The 19,131-nt window shown below is 37.8% G+C and overlaps 1 protein-coding gene and 1 long non-coding RNA gene across 2 annotated transcripts in view; one reads left to right on the top strand and one right to left on the bottom strand.

Annotated features, from left to right (window-relative positions):
* The window catches only part of LOC141538793 (uncharacterized), a 38,115-nt gene extending 31,573 nt beyond the window's left edge, over positions 1 to 6,542 (bottom strand). The window contains exon 1 of the long non-coding RNA XR_012481129.1: positions 6,459 to 6,542. This is a non-coding gene — a long non-coding RNA (uncharacterized LOC141538793). The remainder of the gene's footprint in view (positions 1 to 6,458) is intronic.
* Positions 5,921 to 19,131, top strand: part of FAM20A (FAM20A golgi associated secretory pathway pseudokinase) — a 71,141-nt gene continuing 57,930 nt past the window's right edge. The window contains exon 1 of the mRNA XM_074260606.1: positions 5,921 to 6,984. Within this exon, the coding sequence (XP_074116707.1) occupies positions 6,554 to 6,984 (431 nt within the window). The 5' untranslated portion in view covers positions 5,921 to 6,553. The remainder of the gene's footprint in view (positions 6,985 to 19,131) is intronic.

The following is a 19,131-nucleotide window of genomic DNA, read 5'->3' as shown; positions in this document are numbered from 1 at the left end:
TTGCTTTATATTTATATGTATAATTGTTGCACTATAAAATGCAGGAGAAGATACTGTTTCACCTAGCACAGCACCTGGTACATAATTAGATATCAATGTTTGTTGATTGATTGGATGATTCTTGACTTCTCTGCACCACATAAAACTGCCACTGCTGACCACCTTCTTTTACTACACATTGTCCTCTTTAGGTTTTTGTGATACTGCTATCTCTTGGTTCATTTCTTATTTACTGATTGCTCCTTATTTTCCTTTGCTGGTATCATCATCTATGTCTAGCCCTTTAATTGTGATTATCTCCCAAGGCTCTGTCCCCAGCCCCTTTATCATCTTTCTCTACACTCTGCTGGTCACTATTTCCAATTTCCCTGGATCTGACTATTATTTTTACATAATTTATTATCAGATTATATAATATATATATATGCATATACATATACACATGTGTGTATATAGACAGGTACTCATGTGATATGTGTACATTCATATATACATATAGCTCTAGTCTCTCCTGAACTCCAGTCCTATGTCGCCAGATAATTATTAAATGATATTATTAAAAATCCATCCCTCTATGTAGCTACCAAAGTTATTTTGTAAAACAGGTATTTTTTTAAAATCACATTATAGAATTTAGATTATTGTCAAGATCAAATAAGAAATAATAACAACAAACTGCAAACAAAAGCAGTAGCTGCCTATTATTTATTTTTTTAAAACCATCTCTCATTTTATATATGTATAAATATTATTTTAATATTTTAATTAATATAATTATTAACTATTTTATATATCATATAAATATATGTAATATATTAATTAAATATAAAATAATTAATATAATATAAATTTATTTTATATATATGTGTGTATATATATATGTATATACATATATATATATATATATACATATATATATAAAACCAACTTCAAATTTTGTAGTGAGAAAGCAGAAACCAGTACAAGTTAAGTGACTTGACCAAAATATTCAGGACCCAGAAACAAAGCTGGAATCCAAATTCAGATCCCCTAAGTCTAAATACAGTAACCTCTTCAAGGTAACAAGTATACAGTTTGGAACTTAAGGGTTCAGGTCATTTCCATAGTAATAGTATGAAATCATAAATTATTAAATCAGGAGTTTATAAGTTGATGAATACCTATATAAATCTTTCTTAAGGAGGAACACAAAATTATCCAAGTTTCTATCAAATCTTGGGTACAATAGCCTACCAGTGGTATTTGCTCTACTCTCTTCAACTTCTTCAACACTTTGTGATTGGTCAGGCACCAAGTTCTTAAGCAATTGCCTGGAAGAAATTGAACTGGAAGCAGACAAGTACAATGGAAACAGCCTTGGATTTGGAGTTAAAGGACATGGCTCTTCCCCTTGCTACCTGTGAACTTTGGTAAATCAAATTCTCTTTTCTCATATGTAAAGTAAACCACTTGAACTAGATCAGAGAATGTCATGATCTGAGAGCCAGAAAGGACCTCAGCAACATCGAGTCCAACTTGTATATGAAAAAAAAAAAAATTCCAACTATAAGATATCCCACAAATAATCACTTAGCCTTGTCCTAAGACTTCTAAGGAGAAGATCCAATGGCCACTCAGGGAAGCTCATTCTACTTTTGAACAACTCTATTTGTTTAAAAATCATTTTTGATGTCAAGCCTAAATTGGTTTCTTTGCTACTTTTACCTAATGCTCTTGATTCTATCCCTCCAGAGGCAAGAACATGATAGCTCTTCAAATATTTGAAAACTACCATGGCATCCTCCCTCCCCCTGCCCAAATCTTTTTTTTTTCTCCAAGCCAAATATGTTTGGTTTCTTCAGTAAGCTAATAAGCAATTTTTTAAAGCACCTATCATGTGACAGGCACTGAGCTAAGTGTTAGATATACAAAGAAAGGCAAAAACTTTTTTCTTCAAGTTCACAAGATAATAAGAGAGACAATGTATAAACATCCATGTACAAACAAGCTTCATATAGAACAAATGGAAATCATTAATGGAGGGAAGGCCCTTGAATTAAGAGAGGTTGGGAAATGCTTCTTAGAGCAGGTGAAATGAGAATTCAAGGAAGCCAGAAAAACCAGGAGACAGAAATGAGGAAGAAGCAATTCCAGAAAATGTCCAATGACAAGAGATTGAATATCTTATTTGAGGAATATGAAGGAAGCCATATATAAGCCATAATATCAATGCAATAGATTATGAAGGCCCTTGAACACCAAACAGGAAATTTCATATTTGTTCCTAAAGATGATGGAGAGTTAATGAAGCTGATGGAGTAGAGGGCATGATATAGTTGGACCTGCACTTGACAGAAGTGAAGAGAGACTTGTGACAGGCTAGCAGGCAATTGAAATAGTCCAGGAATGAAGAGTTGAGAGCTTGGTAGCAGTATCAGGGGAGAGAAAGGAGAGTATTTGACATATGTTGCAAATGTAAAAATTAACAGATCTTAGCAACAGATTAGATAGTGGCAAGTAGATAACATCTAGGTTATAAGCCTAGAGCTCTCAAAAGATGGCAGTACCATTAACAGTAATTGGGAAATTTGAAAGGGGAAAGAAAAAAAAAAGAGTCCTGTTTTGAACATGCTGGATTTAAAATGTCTATAGGACAACCAATTTGAAACATATAATAAGCAGGGGGAGATGTAAGAAGTCAGGAGAGAGGTTAAAGCTGGATAAGTACAATTAAGAATCATCAGCAAAGAGATAATGAATTCCATGCAACCACTTTGCATAAGACATTACTCAAGATCTATCATCTCAGTTATTTTCTTCTAGACACAATTTCCAGATTCTTAAACTGTGGTGCTCAGAATGCAATACAGTGCTCCGCATGAGTTCAAATGAGGATAGAGTACAAAGAGACTATCACCTTTCTATTCCTATAAACTCTACCCTCTCTTAATGCAGCCTAAGATCTCGATGACTTTTTTGAATACTATATCACAGTGGCATCTCAAACTGAGCTTAAGGTCTACCATTCTACCTCTAGATTTTGTTTTCATAATGACTTCTGTCCATCCATGTCTTCCTCATTTTATCTTTGTGAAGTTGATTTTTGTATTTTAGTATAAGACTTTACAATTATATCTATTAAATTTCATCTTATTAAATTCAGCCTGGCTTCACAAAACTCCCCAATGCAGCTTGAACTAGAATTGTAATTGGGAAGGTTTAATAAAAATAAGTAAAAATACAATGCAACATAGAAAATGTTGATTTGTGGTTTTCTGCATCCATTTCTGAGTTTGACACCTCTGGTTTAGATTGTTGAGGTTCTAGGTGTTAGCTATTTCCAACTTGATGTCATCTGCAAATTTGGTATATGCTATGGCCTTAATCAAAATGTTAAACAGCACAAGATTTGCCATAGATCTGAGGTTCTCATTGACAAGACACCTCCCGTCACATGGACATTGAGCCATTAGCAACTACTTTTAGAGTCTGGTCAACTAACTAGTTCTAAATTCAACTATTGCCTTATTGTCTAACCCATATCACTCCATCTTCTTCATAAGTACAAGATTTTTTTTATCAAATGCTTTGCTAAATATACATAAACTATATTCACAACATTCTCCTCATCCACCAATTCAGTACAATAAATAAAGATATTTCATTCTGATTGTTCTTAAGTAGCATAAATGTGGAAATATGTTTAAAAGAAATGCACATTCTTCTATAACCTATATTGGATTACTTGCTGAGTAGGGAAGGGGGGAGAAGGAAAGGGAGAAAAATATGGAACACAAAGTTTTGCAAAAGTGATTTTGAAAACTATCTTTGCATATATTTTAAAAAACAAAAAGCTATTAAAATATTTTTTCATCAATTCTTGTCATCCAGACACTCTGTAACTGTCACTTCTGTTTCTATATAACTTGTCAATCCTAATAATCCATTCTGGAATTTTCCAGAAATTTTCTGAGTCATGCTCACTGGTCTTAAGTTTACAACTCCATCCTTTTCTTTTAAAAGAAAAATGAGACATTTGCCCCTTTCCAATCTTATATAACTCCCTTATTTTCCATGATCTTTCAAATATCTCTAACAGTAGCTCATTAATCATATCTGCCAATTATTTCAGGACCTAAGGATATAGTTCACCTGGACCAAATGATTCAAATTTATTTAGATCCTCTCTTATTCTCTTATTGTCTTCTTTCTCATCTTGGGTATTGACTCCTTGTTAGTCATTTTTGGTCCTCTCCTTTGTAAAGATAATAAAAACCAAATAAGGAATATAGCAGCTCTTCCATCTTTCTGCTGCCAGTTACCATCATGTCATCTGTCTCAAGAAATATCAACAAAACTTACATGTTATATGTCAAGCACTGTTTTAAGTTCTGAAGACACAAAGAAAATTAAAGGCTGACCATTCTTGCTCTCGATAAAGTCCCTTTCAAAAAGAAATAAAATAAAATAAACTCACTTTCTAGTAGAGGAAACAACATTCCCCAAAAAAGTGTATCCACAGGATATGTACAGTGCAAATGGAAGGTAATCTGTAAAGGTGAAGAGGGAATGACCAGGAAAGGCCACCTGAAGGCTGTCTGTGGAAAATAGGATTTGATCTGAGTCTTGAAGGAGGCCAGGGTAACCAAAAAGAGCATTCCAGGAATGGAATTTACATTTCCAGTGAAAAGCCACAAATTAGTATGAGGGAATATAGTTTCCAAGTAACAGTAAGAAACTTGGTGTTGCTGGATTGTAGAGTAAGTGCAAGAAAGTAAGTGTAAGAAGACTGGAAAGGCAGGAAAGAGCCAAGTTGTGAAGGGTCATAAAAGCCAAACAGCATTTTATATTTGATCCTGTAATAGGAAGCCAGTGGAATTTTTTCTTTTTTTTTTTTTTTTTCTTTTTGCAGTGGTGAGATGACATGGTCAAACCTGTGCTTTAGGAAAATCGCTTTGGCAGCTGAACAGAGGATGGATTGGAGTAGGGAGAGACTTGAGGAGAGGAGACCACCCAGAAGGCAATTGCAAAAGTCCAGGAGTGAAAGGATGAGGGTCTGCACCAGGGCAGAGTCTGTGGGAGAGGAGAGGGAGAACTTAAACGGAGACTTGGCAGCAGATTGGACAGATGAGGTGAGTAGAGAAGAAGATTAAAGAATGACAACCAAGAATTCAAGCCTGGGTGACTGGAAGGATGATGATGAGTTTGTTAATAAGAAAGTTCAGATGAGGAGAAAGCTTAGGAGGAAAGATAATGAATTTCTACTCCACTTTGATCCTTTTTTTTTTCTCCCAAGGTAGCTCACCATCATCACATCTCCCTTCCCTACCCCCCCCCCCCAAAAAAAAAACCCATTCCAGCTCTAAATTTACGAAGATTTTCTGAGAGGAGCCCCACCCCACCCCACCCCCACTTCCAGGAAAAAAAACTTCCAGCCAGTGCTTGGCACAGATGGGATCAAACTAAAAACAAACTGGAAAATATTAAGATTACAGTTAAAACGGATGCCTTGAAGAAAGATGAACATATCGAGATCTATACATAAAGATTCCATAGCCTAGGTGTTTCACATTGTGAAAAAATAAAAAGATCCCTCTCCTGAAAGAGTTTCCTGGAGATAGGTCATAACCTGAGCTGTGGATTTTTATTCTTGTTCTTATAACTTTAACAAATAAAAATAAGAAGCCTCCTCCCGGCCAAGGGATCTCCTCCAACATACCACGGCTGAGCCCCAGTTGTAAAGTTCAGAGAAAGAGTGAAGGGCCAAAGAGTGGGTGAAAGTTTAACGACATGGACAGCCAGAAAGTGGAAGGACTGAACTGGTCAGCGAAATCAGGAGCTGGCTGGAAAACTGCGGTGAGGGCAGGTGCCAGCTAGGAGTGGGTGGAGGGCTGGGCTCCGAGCCAGAGCCTAGGGGAAGGCAGTGCGTTACCTCTGCCTCTGGGAGTGCAAGCGGGCTGGCAGAACTAGCGGGGAGAAGCCCATCGCGCCCGCCGACCCTACCACTGTCCCACACCCTCGTGCTTCCCCTGGCTCTGCCAGCCTGGGCCACGGACGTCCCCGCCGCCCGCTGAAGGAGCCGCAGAAGCTGCAGCATCCTCTGTAGACGAGCCTCGGGCACGCAGCCGCTGCTTCTTCCCCGGAGTGACTGGCCCACTTTCCTCCTTCACCTCGACGCCCCCCACCCCAGCCCACTTCGAGGCCACTGCTAGCCCGGGCTTCGGGGCACGGTGGTCTGCACTTTGCTGGGGGGTTTCACCTGCTCTAGCGGGTGTCCTGGCTGCAGAGGAGAGAGGGCTCAGGTCGGACATTCACTCGCGCCGCTCCCCCCGCCTCCACATTTGGTTTGGTGGAGTTGGGTCGCGACCCCCGAAGAGTGGATGGGTGGCTGTCACCGGCACTGACCAGCAGCTTGTCGCCTTAGCCAGCCCCGAGCCCGCTTCCAGGCTCTCCCAGCCTTTACGTCCCCTTGCTCTTACCCTTAGTAGCCCGGAGGCTCCCACTCTTCCGAAGATCGGGTCAGTCAGGCTCCCCGGCCCCAGTGTGGCCCCTTCGGCCCTGCCCAGCCTCCGCCATGCTGGGACTCCGCCGGGACCGGCTGCTGACCCTGATGCTGCTCGGGGCGCTGCTTTCCGCTGACCTCTACTTCCACCTCTGGCCCCAGGTGCGGCTCCAGCTGCGGCCACGGACAGGTCGCAGGAGCTGTTCCTGCCCAGACTCAGCTAGCCACCCCTCCGCTCCGCCCCCGGACTCCGCAGCCGCGACCACCTCCCGCCCGGGCGAAGCTGCACACAACTTTTCCCAAGTCCCCCCCGGCGACCGGAACACTGAGCCGGGCGGCCGCAGCGCTGACCGCCGGGACGTCCCCTCTAAGCTGCAAAGCCTCTTTGCCCACCCGCTATATCGCGCTCTCGAGGAGCCGCCTCTGCAAGGACCCGAGGACACTCTGCTGTCCAGCCGGGAAGCGCTGCGCTATTACCTCAGAAAAGTAGCCCGTTGGAACAGGTGAGATGGGCCCCGGCTGCTCCACCAGGCGGCGTCACTACCAGCTCCCCTGCTGCCAGCTTGCTGGCCCCTGCTACCTGTCCGCCCGCTCAAGCTGGTAACTGACCACAGCCAGACTACCTCTTTGGGCCCTGTGCCCGAATTCCCAGCTTGCGCACACGCCCGGTGCTGTCTAGTACTGATGACCACCAGCACCCATCCTACACACCTCACATCCCTGAGACCCGGACCCCGTAGATACTAATGACTCCCAGAGGTCAGTCTGAGAGAAGGCATAGGAAAAGTTTACATATCAGACACATTTTAAAAGCTGTTTCACTTCCCTATCCCCAGATCTCTCTCTCTTCCTTTTTTGTTTTTCTGCCTCACTCCTTTGGTTTGGATCTTGACCCACTTTCTCTTTCTCTTTTCCCGGTTCTGAATCCTCTGCCCTGTTGCAGATTTTGCCCACATGTACTTTCCAATGAAAGTAATCACGTGAAGGCATTTTTGGCCTTGGGGCAAACTCGAGTGGCTCTGAAATTAGTTCGAGATCCAGTCTGACTTACACCCACCCCTTTTTCTTCTTGTTTTTCTTCTTCCTGTCCACTGTTGGAGGGAGGAAATAGGACATTAGTGAAGGCAGGAGCATATAGTAGTCAAAAATTGTTTTGTTGTTGGGGTTACAGAAGGTAATTTGAAGGTGGCTGTAAAGAGGATGTCTTTCTATGCTGATTTATTTATAGAAATTTTACCCCCCTACACATTTGAAAATTTCTGTTTTTAACATAAAGCAGATAGTTATCTGCTTGGGAGTTTTTAAAACTCAAAGTAAAAAGGGACAAAACATATCAAGTAATGTAAAGAGGAAGGAAGGAAGAAAGGGAGAAAGAGGGAGGGAGGAAAAGAAAAGAAGAAGAGAGTATAGGAGAAATTGTGTACTCTTCTTGTAGTTCCAGTTAATGGCAAAAAAAAAAAAAAAAAAAAAAAAAATGTGAGTGCTAAAAGCTCTACTTTGAATCCTGTACTTCTGTGATTTTTTTTTTTTTTTTTTTTTTTTTTTTTTTTTTGCTATCCTGTCCATAATTCCATCTACTAAAGCTGAGGAGCAACAGTTCTGCAATTTAGACAGATTCCTCAAGTAACTGGAAGGTCAAGTACTTTATCTATGGTCACCCAGCCATTATAGAACAGAGACTAAACTTGAACTCACGCCTCCCTCCCTCCAGACTAGTTCCCTATCCATTGTCCCATGCCACTTCTCTCTAAAATAGAAATTTCATCACTTCCTCAAAATTCACTTTTCTTCCTTTTTTAAATGCAAAAGATTTCAAAATGAGATGTCATGAAATTGTGTTCTTTCTCTGCAAGGAAGGAGGGCTTTACCAATAAATTTGTTAAAGCAATATACTACTCCTTTCCCAGGAGTCACAGACTGAATGTTTGATGTCACTTTGTAGAACCATAAGGATTTTTCAGTAACTGTCAAGGAAATAAGAGATTAGGAAATCATCATCATTATTTCCAAAGAAAGTATTCTTGATTGAAATCAATGAAGTAAAAGTCCAATTGCCATTGTTACCAGGAGTTTTACATTAGAGAAGGAAGTGGGCATCGATGGATTTCATTTCTAATTATATGCAACACAAAGGTAGCTTGGGATTAATATAATTTTCAATATTTTCTTGTTTTCATCCATTGTAGAGCATATCAAAAGAAGGAAAGCTTGGCAAGGCTTCTTAAGTCAAGCTAGAATACAAGTGGAACAATGACAAAAGTGCTAAATTGGGGGAAGTTTGGACTCAAATCCTAGTTCTGCCACTTAATGCCTAGAGGACTTTGTGCAAGTCTCACGATTTGGGGCCTTATTTCCTCCCTGGTAAAATTAGGAATTTAATTCAATTAACATTTATTTAACCAGTTTTTAGACCTGTACAAAGTGACTGAATTCTAATCCGTAAAACATTTTCTAGTTCTAAATCTATAATCCTATAAACCAAAATTTTTTCCTCTAGGATATCCAAAAGTCATTTTTTTGAAAGGCAAACCCCTTTGGATTTGAAGATATAGTTTATATGGAGAGTCATTTGAAACTTATTTTTGAAAGTGTGGGCACCATATTGTTTTAATAGCTATGATCTCTAGTGTGCTCAATGCACTTTTGATGCAGTAAAAAGTCATAGTTGGAATGCAAATTTTAGCAGAAACATAATTACAACCTGGCCAGGTGTCTATTTAGAGTTGTCTGGTTTGTACAGCTTATATAATATGGAAGGAAGGAAGGAAGGAAGGAAGGAAGGAAGGAAGGAAGGAAGGAAGGAAGGAAGGAAGGAAGGAAGGAAGGAAGGAAGGAAGGAAGGAAGGAAGGAAGGAAGGAAGGAAGGAAGGAAGGAAGGAAGGAAGGAAGGAAGGAAGGAAGGAGAGATGAAGGAAGATGAAAGGAAAGAGGAAGGAAAAGAGGAAGGAAAAGAGGGAAGAAGAAGGAAGAGAGGAGGAAAAGAAAGAAAAAAAATACAAAGAAAAATTAGCAACAAGAAACCATCTGTAATATAATAGAAGATAAATGGAATTGAGCAACCTTGCTATATTCAGTGGTAAAACTGTGTTTCTGTGTGATTGGGGAAACTGACAGTGGAAATTAGTAATCCTGCTACTCTCTGATAAATGAATGAATCAAAAAGCATATTTTAAACACTAAGTGCAAAGCATTTTGCTAATAGCTAACAAATAAAAAGAGAGAAAGTGCCTGTTCTCAAGTTGCTCATTTACTCGGGAGAGACAACACATAGACATTTTAACTTCAAGTCAAATGAAAAGATCCCATTGCCCTTAAATTATAGGGGCAAAGCAGATGGTAATACATCTTCTTTCATGTCATTTTAATTGATAAAATCATAAACATTTCTGACATTGGATTATTTGACAGTGCCAAGTATTTCTGTAATACGAATTTCTCCTCTGGATTTTCAGTAGCTGGGCCTGCTGAGGAGGCAAGAGCTGCATTACCTGCAGAGTGGTTATTCAGGATAATGGTTTTAGGGATTGAAGGCACTGTCATTACTGATGCTCTTGGGATTAAGTGAAAGTTAATGACCGTCAGCAGTTGGTATTGTTGGTTTTGATGACTATGCATATATTCATGGATAAAGTACATATGCTATAAGAATAGATGGGAATTAGATACTGGATTGAATCAGATATTGGAATTAGAACTGATAAAAATATAAAAATGTCAATTCCCTCAACTCAATCCTTACTAGAAGTATAATTGAGGTTAAAATTGAGTCTGTATCATTTTCTTTTCCATCCTGGTTACCAGTAATTTTGTCCTACTTAACTCATGATTCTTTGTCTCTGAACAAAGTTCAGAATTCAGCAGTCCTGTAATGAGTTAATTCTAGAAATCCAGTTCTGCTAATCAGGGCTCTTCTTGCCTCAAGGGCTAACCTTGAGGAATGTGCAAAGAAGAAAGGAAGTTGAGCCTGATATCTTTACTATACCACACTATCTTTCAAGGATGTCTGGTTTTTGGTCCAAAAGCCGGTGTGGCTTAGTCTCATGAGAGAAGAAAAGGGGCCCCCATTACCAGTCTTCCAACTAATTATGTTGGGGCCTCCACCTCAGCTCTATAACCAATCATGATGCCGGGAATCCCGTGAAATCATCAGCCCTGTTCTGTGCTTTTTTCTGTACTCTTCAAAAATCTATAAAACAGGAATTGTCTTTTTGCTTAGAGTCTTTGGCATTAATAGAGGCAATTTATTGACAGATAGCATGTCCCTGCTAACAAATGTTATCTTGTACAGAGATTTGCCTCAGTTTACCCTTTTGTTAATTGTCATATAATAATGCTGATGATCATGTATTAAGTGTGTATAAATATACACATACAACACATGTGTATAATATTTAAGATGGAACAGAGACTAATATCAGTATAGGGAATATCCCTCATCAAAAAATATTTTTTTCACCAGGTTAATCTATCATTATCATTGTAAAGTAGGTAATAGTCAAATCTTTCCTCCGTCACGTTTCCTTCCCATTTTCAAATTGTGGAAGTCTAAGACCAGAAGCTATAATAAAATCATACATACCATAGACAGAATAGGACCCAGGTGATAAGGTTAATGGCCGTGCAGAGTTGTGGGAACTCCTCTTTGGTCGGTGCAGGTCCAATGTGAAAGAATTCACAAATCTGAAAAGTTAGGCTGGCAAAAAGAAGTTTATTGACACTGAGAACTCAGCTTTTGCTAGGAGGCTGACATCCTCAGTGGCAAGGTCCTGGCAGAGAGATAAAGATCCTAGCAGAAAAATCCTCACAGAGAGATGAAGAGGAGTTAATGCTGAGAAAAGAATGTCTTCACAAAAGGCAGGGTCCTGATAGGCAGCTACATCAAGGAGAGAGAGAAAGAGAGGTTCCATGGGCATGGCATGGTCCTGCTTTGGGCCTCTGCAAAGAAATGAGCCCCAAATTGCCCTTTAAAAAAGATCTGAGACTGAAGTTTCAATTGAATGAGATTCCTTCAATGTTGCCATTGCACCAGGCCTAGATTTCATATTGAATGAGACCATCTCCTGGGAGTGGTCCTGAGCCAATTTTTAGCTCAATAGAGGTGGAAGGAATTATCAAATCTAGATCTCCAGCTAAATGAGACCACTTAAGCCCAGGCTAAGTAGGAGAAGTCCTGGTCTCAACTAATCCTACCAAGATAACCACTTTATCTTGATTTCCTGATGTCTGCCTGATCCAGAGGAGAGTTTCTCAAGCGTTCCCCCCAAAGTCAGAGGATAGCTTCAGGGTTCCCCCCATTACAGGAATATATTCAGTATCGTTCATTTTGGAAAACCCTTTTCCTCTTTCCCTTTTCCTTTGGAATTTAAAAGATTCATGAATTCTAATTTGTTTGTAGTTCTATTGTGAGGCATAATAATTTTTAAATGGCTGTGCCTTGATTATTAGATCCAATATGTTCATTGTTGAAACATGGGTTCCTTCTGCAAAATTCAAGGTAGATATTGATATAGATTAAGGATAAAGTATCTAATTCAAAATGTTAGAGTTAACAGAAATATAAATCATACCTTAATTTGACTTTTTTTTCTAGTTTTTCCCCCTTTTATAAACATTGATACACTTTGGTTTTTTTAAATCTTGAATACATGGTCAAAATATAACTTGTAACATATTATAAATGTGAGCATGTCATTCTAAAAATAATGCTATAAAATTAAGCCATTAGCAAAAGGGTTTTATAAGCTAATGATTGCCTTTATCGTAAGATAAACATTAAAGTGTAACATAGTCCATCAAACTTTTGTCAGCATTCTTTACAACCTGATTAGCAAATAAAATTAGTCACTTGGTTGGGGATGGAGGCTTTGCTAGGCTAACAGACAGCAGAGTGATAACAGAAAATATTTTTATCCAGTTTAAATATCTTATCTCAAGAAGACAGATATAATCTATGCCTTTGCCTTTGTACTCCTTTCCCATTTCCCCCCAATGAAAAACTGAAATCAATCAGAAGAAAAATACTTCTTATCACTAGTAGTTTAAGATTTAAAATTCTATTTGATATTCAGTGCTTCTCCCATTTCTTCCCTTTTTTCCCCAATGTTCTTTTTTTTCTTTTCTTCTACTTTGTTCTCTGAGAGTTGAACCACAATTAGCCCAAGTTAATAAGGTTATAGGTGAAAGTTGTCATAATGAGAGGCAAAACCTAGTGAAAATTTAAGACCTGGTTTAGGAGATAAAGAGAAAAGGAAGATAGAATGCAAAGTCCATTAGTTTTTAATCTTTATATCGCCAGTTCTAAACATACTTCCTAGCAAATAATATATCCTTAAATTTATCATTTATGCTTTAGACCTAGAATTGGAAACTAGATAAAATGGTGACCAATCACTCATCCAAAATTAGTGTTCTTTCTCCTATATCATACTGTCTTCCTTTTGTTTTCTTTCTTTTTTTATAGCAAACATTATATCTGAATATATACATGTATATCTGTAGATAGTGTTTTCCTATAACTCAAGATTTCCCTATTTTTCAGATTTCTAAGTACATACTATAGCTTCTATGTATGTTTATAGTATTATATTTGCATTACACAGTCAGAAGATGTCTTTTTCAATCTTTCCACATCTTTGCTGTCACAGAAAAAAGAAAAAAAAAAAAAAAGCCTGGTCCTGAATCCTGCTATGACAATTTCAGAAAACCATATTAGAAGATATTCAAAAGTTACAGTTATTTAAAGATAAAATGAGAGGCAAATTGGTTAAAGTTGTTGTTTTTTTCTTGAGGGGAGTCATTCTTTGAGAAGCTTCAGGTACAGGGTAAGAAAAGATAGAGGCTTTCAGGGGAGCTGAAACATGAAGGGGGACAAAAAGAAAAAGGGAAAAGTTTATCAGAAAATAAATCTCTAGGTGTTTTTGAGAGAAGTTCTGCCTTTTCAGTCAAAGATATATATGTAAATGTCACAGCTAACATATCTATATCTATATCTATATCTATATCTATATATATATATATATATACACATATATAGAGAGGATATATATACACATATATATAGAGGATAAAAGGATGTTATCAGTTAATAGTTCCTTTTACCAAAAGAAATACAGGCGTGACATAGTCCATTATCCTCAATGTATGTATATGATGCGGTTAGGGAACCAAATGATGCAGTCAGTTGTGGGAATCCCTCTTTGGTCGGCATAGGTCCAAAGAATTCACAAACCTGAAATATTAGTCTGGCAAAAAAGGAAGTTTATTGCTGGCACTACAGAAGCCAGCTTTTGCTAGGAAGACTGACTTCTGAGTGACAAAAGTCCTGGCAGAGAAATAAAGGTCCTAGCAGAGAAATCCTGGCAGAGAGATAAACAGAGGTGTTAACACTAAGAAGAAAAAGTCTTCACAGAGAAGTCCTGACAGGTAGCTATGCCAAGGAGAGGGAGATGGGGGGGGGGGGGTTGCTTGACAAGACAATCCTGCTTTGGACATTCTGCAAAGAAATGAGCCCAAAATTGCCCTTTAATAGGAAATCTGAAACTGAAGTTTCAATTGAATGAAATTACTTCAATGTTGTCACTGTCCCTAGGCCAATCGAATAAGATCACTTAAGTTGAGGCTAAGTAGGAGTGGTCCTAGACTAATTTTCAGCTCAACAGAGTGTGCAGCCAGCTACTCAATAGAAATATCAGGTCCAGATCTCCAGCTAAATGTTTTAAGTTTAAGCTAAGTGGGGAGTGGTCCTGAGCCCATCTTAATGAAACCACTTAACTGTCCCGAAAGGTGGGTCCCTGTCAGGAGAGTTTCAGGGCTTACCCCAAAAGTCAAGGACTTCAGAGATTTTAAAACTCACAGAGCATTTGGTATACATTATAGGATACCTATGGTGTGTGGATATGATCTCATTTGAACCTTACAACAACCTTGTGTGATATGTACATGTGTACTTATTCCCATTTTATGGATCATAAAAGCTTGGAATCCCTAAACTAGAAGTATTCTATATATTCAAATAGTTTACTAGTTTCTTCTCTATCCACTCTCTCAAAATACAATTAAAATAGTATCTTAGTTTTTATCTAAAGCAAACAAATATTAAAATACCATCTCACAAGTAAGAAAGCAACTTTAAATAATAGGAAACTCTTGGGAATATATGTATTAATCAAGCAAAGGAGAAAACAGTGAAGAAAATCACAGGGTCTTATTAGTATCTTGGGGTACACACAGTCACTTCCCAAATGTATTCTTCCATATGCAGAACATCAAGCAGAGAATCTCTCCTTGTAGTTAGTTCCTAGGTGACTCTAGATCATGTTTCTCACTGTAGCATCCTCCATCACTGCTTTGGCATCTGTCACTACTCTTAATGCCCTTTTATGTACCATTTTTTAAAATTTGTGAACTCCCTTCTACAGACCATATATTTAATAGTTTAGCCTTTTTCTAAGCTACAAAAACTTATAATGACCAGAAGTCCATGATTAAGTCCATATTAAGAAATTTCCACACACTCCAAAAACAAGCCATAGTATAGAAGGTTTCAGAATTTCCAAAAGCTCTTTTTTTTAAAATGGCCTGAAGCTTGCTGTATGTCCTATAATTTTTTTTTTCCTTTGAGGCTGGGGTTAAGTGACTTGCCCAGGGTCACACAGCTAGGAAGTGTTAAGTGTCTGAGACCAGATTTGAACTCGGGTCCTCCTGAATTCAGGGCTGGTGCTCTATCCACTGCGCCACCTAGCTGCCTATATGTCCTATAATTACAATTTGAAATTAGCTCATGATTAAATTTTAAAATCTAAACCTTCTCAATGCATGTTGAAACAATAAACATTCTTCATCTACTTAGTGCTACCTGTGTAGATGGACAAGTCAAATGTCTTTGGGTCATTATAGCCCCCCTGGAGGCTCATCAATGTACTGGCAGTTGATGCAATTAGCACAATTTCATACATAAATAGCATCTGAAAGACCATATCATGCATTACCTATCTTTATTCTCTTTAGTGTTATTTCTATTTCCTTTATGAACACATGTAGGACTGTGGTATTAGGTCTCAAATGTGATGATTTCATTGTCTTTGATGTAGTAAACAGTTTGTTACAAGGATTCATGCAAATTTCCCCTTATTTTTCCTTTTTATTCCTTATTCACTTTGATGGATAATTTTGATTAGTTGAATTTCCTGCCACAAAAAGCTGATTTTTTTGTGTGCATTGTTTCTTGCTCCTTCATGAGTTATGTTCATAGGCCATCCTTCTTCATAAGATTTAACAAATGAGTTTGTATTCACTCCCAATTTGACTCATTCTCTGGACTTCTCCAGATCTTCACCAGTAGCCTTACCACCATGAAAATACCTCTGCTCTGAGGCCTGCTCTACTAATTGGGTAAATTCTTAAAACTTTTTTTTAAATGATTCAGTTGAAATATATTTACATTTATCTTTTGTGAGAGAGGGGTAATTCAAAAGTAACATTGGGAATTCTAGAGGTAAGAATCGGAAAAAGCAAATCAAAGTCATTTGAAAGATATGACTATTCCTTCCAGTTAGCCTTCTTCCAAACCAGAGGAATACTTCTCAGCCACTGGAAAAGCAATGAAGGAGAGGATGAGAACAAACACAGTGGGAAGACCCTAATAATTTGTGGAGTTCTGGGGAGGAAACATACATGAGTCACTTACCAAGTTAGAGGATAAGAAAGGCAAACTGTACATCCTGTGGGACCCCCTTCTACAGAAAGGGCTTTGGTAGACTATTTCATGACAGGCCCCAGTGTGTCATACTTTACTCCCTAGACTTCTTTCAACAGAAACTTTCCCCTATCTCCTCCTTACCATCTTTCAGCTACACATTGTATTGTCTTTCCCCATTAGATGCTAGGAGCTACTTTGTTTGTTTGATATTAGTATCCCTAAGCACTTAGTTTAGTGCATGTGATAAGTGCTTAATAAATGTTCTATCTAGTTGCCTAGATATCTATTCATATTCTACTTCAGTGCTGCTTTTGGCAGCCAACTCTACCCATTTGGCAAGTAAGTCAGATATCTGCTGACGACTTTCTGGATACTTTTGATCTTTATATAGAAAATAATTTTCTTCAGTTACATTTCTAGATGAAGTTATAGTTGGTATTGATGTCATTTCTGTCATCGTATCCTAACATTTTTGAATTTTTTCAGTTCAAATAGTTAAATGTTGTTCCAGTACTGATGTGTCTTTTTTTCTCATTGATATTCTTAGTTTTTACTTTTTTTGATCTTAGCTTTACTGCCTTGATTATCTCAGCTTGAATTTAATGATCAATGGACACCAATCACTGATTCAGGGATAGCTCCCATATTAATAAAAAGTTTCTTCCATCTGTTCAAAATATAATCTCTTTCTTTATAGTTCTCTTTGATGTTTGCTATGTTCTGTACCTCACTATTTTTTTTCCCACAAATTATTCATGATATCAAAGCATTCGGCTTCTGTGTAATGATCAAGTCTTTGGCTTCTCTCATGTTTTGTTCCTGAGCTATGCTTTCCCATATACTTCTCCCCTTCATCACTTTTTTCAACCTTTTCATCAAAGTCACCAAGTATATGAATATATGTTGATTTAATTTGGAGGATCTTATAAAATTCTCCATAGAATTTCTCTACCACTTCATCTTCAGCAAGTAATGCTGGTGGATAACCTGAAATTATTTTCACAAATGTTTATCATCATTAGTAGTATCTTGGAGTACACAAGTTTATCATCAGTACTATAATACATGATAATCAAATATCTCCCCAAATGTTTTTTGTTGCTTATCATAATACTTGCTCTAACAACTCCTTTTTTGTTCAATGAGCTAATTCTTCCATTAGCTGACCTTCTTTCTTCTGTATTTATTTATAGCAAGAATGTCAAGGCTGTTACTATTCACCTTCTCTTCTAAGATTTCCATTTGCTGGATATTAGACAAGAATCTTGCATTAAAACACCAATGGTCAAATTCAAGCTAATAGGTGGTTTAAAAATTATGTGAGTTTTGAGCAGTCTTTCCCTTTTTTTCTGCTACTCTGCTGTTGTCACTGTAGAAGAAGATAAAGCCACTTTTAAATTTTCCTTTGTTTTATGGATAATTTTATGACCAAATGAATTCATCACTAGATGAACAATGAGACATCAGAATAATACTTTATGGAGATTGTTTATCAGTACCTCTAACTGGGACTGACAATATGGTAGACAACAAAATGAATCCAGAGTTTAATAGGAGGGACGTGGTATGCATAGTCTTTGGAAAGTTGTAAAGCTCCTTTATTGACCCCTAGCTTCCCATCTTCTTTTTAATATTATCCTACTGATGATATATCCTACTGCAGGAAGACATGGATTATAACTTCCTTTGAAGAATTAAAAATAAGTATCACAGAAGGCAATGAAAAGGCAAGTGGTAAATGTGAGCAGACTGCAATATATAACCAATGAGGAAATGGGTAATAAATGGTGTTATTCAGGAACTGAATGACAGGAAGAGAAGATGAGTTTGCCAGCATGCAAATAGTCCTTTTGTTATAATTCATAGGATTTAGAGATGGATGAGAATTTAGAAGTCATCTAGTTCTAATCCCTCATGGTTTTGGCAAAAGAAGTTATTTGCCCACCAAGATATTATAGAAACTAAGATTCAAGCCTATGTCTTCTGGCTCCATATTCAGTGCTCTTTTCCATTACAATAATCTTTTTAGATGACCTTTCTCAATTTGATTATTATCTTGCCCAGTAAAGTGCCTCTTGAATCATATCCAAATCCCCATTCTGGATCTATACTCTAACATGATCTTTCTATAAGATCAAACTCCCTGATAGCCTTCCCCAAAGCTTTTCCTCCTGGCTTTTTCCTGTAGAAGAGCAGGACGTAGGCTTGTCACAAAAAGGAAGGATGCTGGTGCTGATTATTGAACGCTGAACTACATTGTATCATTTGGAACTGGATGCTTAGTAATTGCTTTTTAATGATACTGGAGGTAATGCTACTGAAGATGGAATCACTGAAAGAAGGAATATCTGTCTTTTCTTGGTTGATAATTGGTCAGTACTTATGAGGTACAGCCTTATATGGCTACTGGGCCTTAATTTCTCAGTTAACTGGATGGGATAACTGGCAGTCACTTTTAACGTGCTTCTTATTTTCATGTTCTACAGTCATTGAATTAATATATCACAAATCCTACATGAAAAGTTACTATAATCTACTTTCTATATTCTTCAAATGCTCTCTTTACATAACAAGATGGCTCCCTAAGGAAAACTATCATTATAAGAAAATGGTAGTCTAGCAATGAGAAAACTCAGATGGGTCCACAGAGGCTAAGACTAAAGAAGTTCACTCCTAATTAGGAGAGACTAGGCTTTTTATACAGATTGACTTATTAACATCCCCTACCCTATCTATACCTAGACAGCTTTATTTGTGACTTACACCTAGAGCTTCACCAAAAAGGGAAAGTATAAAAAAAGGAACCACTATACATCATGAATAGAAGAGTAAAGAAAAAAGTATAGAATCAGGATGCATAAAACAGAATTCAGTAACTATAAGGTTGGTATGTCTTATAAGAACACAATTTTGCAATACCACTAATTAGACATCTTATAAACTACTTCTTTCT

Source organism: Sminthopsis crassicaudata, chromosome 4 (genome assembly GCF_048593235.1).
Source record: "Sminthopsis crassicaudata isolate SCR6 chromosome 4, ASM4859323v1, whole genome shotgun sequence".
Taxonomy (NCBI): Eukaryota; Metazoa; Chordata; class Mammalia; order Dasyuromorphia; family Dasyuridae; genus Sminthopsis; species Sminthopsis crassicaudata.
The sequence above is the reverse complement of the archived record's forward strand: the minus strand, read 5'-3'. Positions and strand labels throughout refer to the sequence as shown.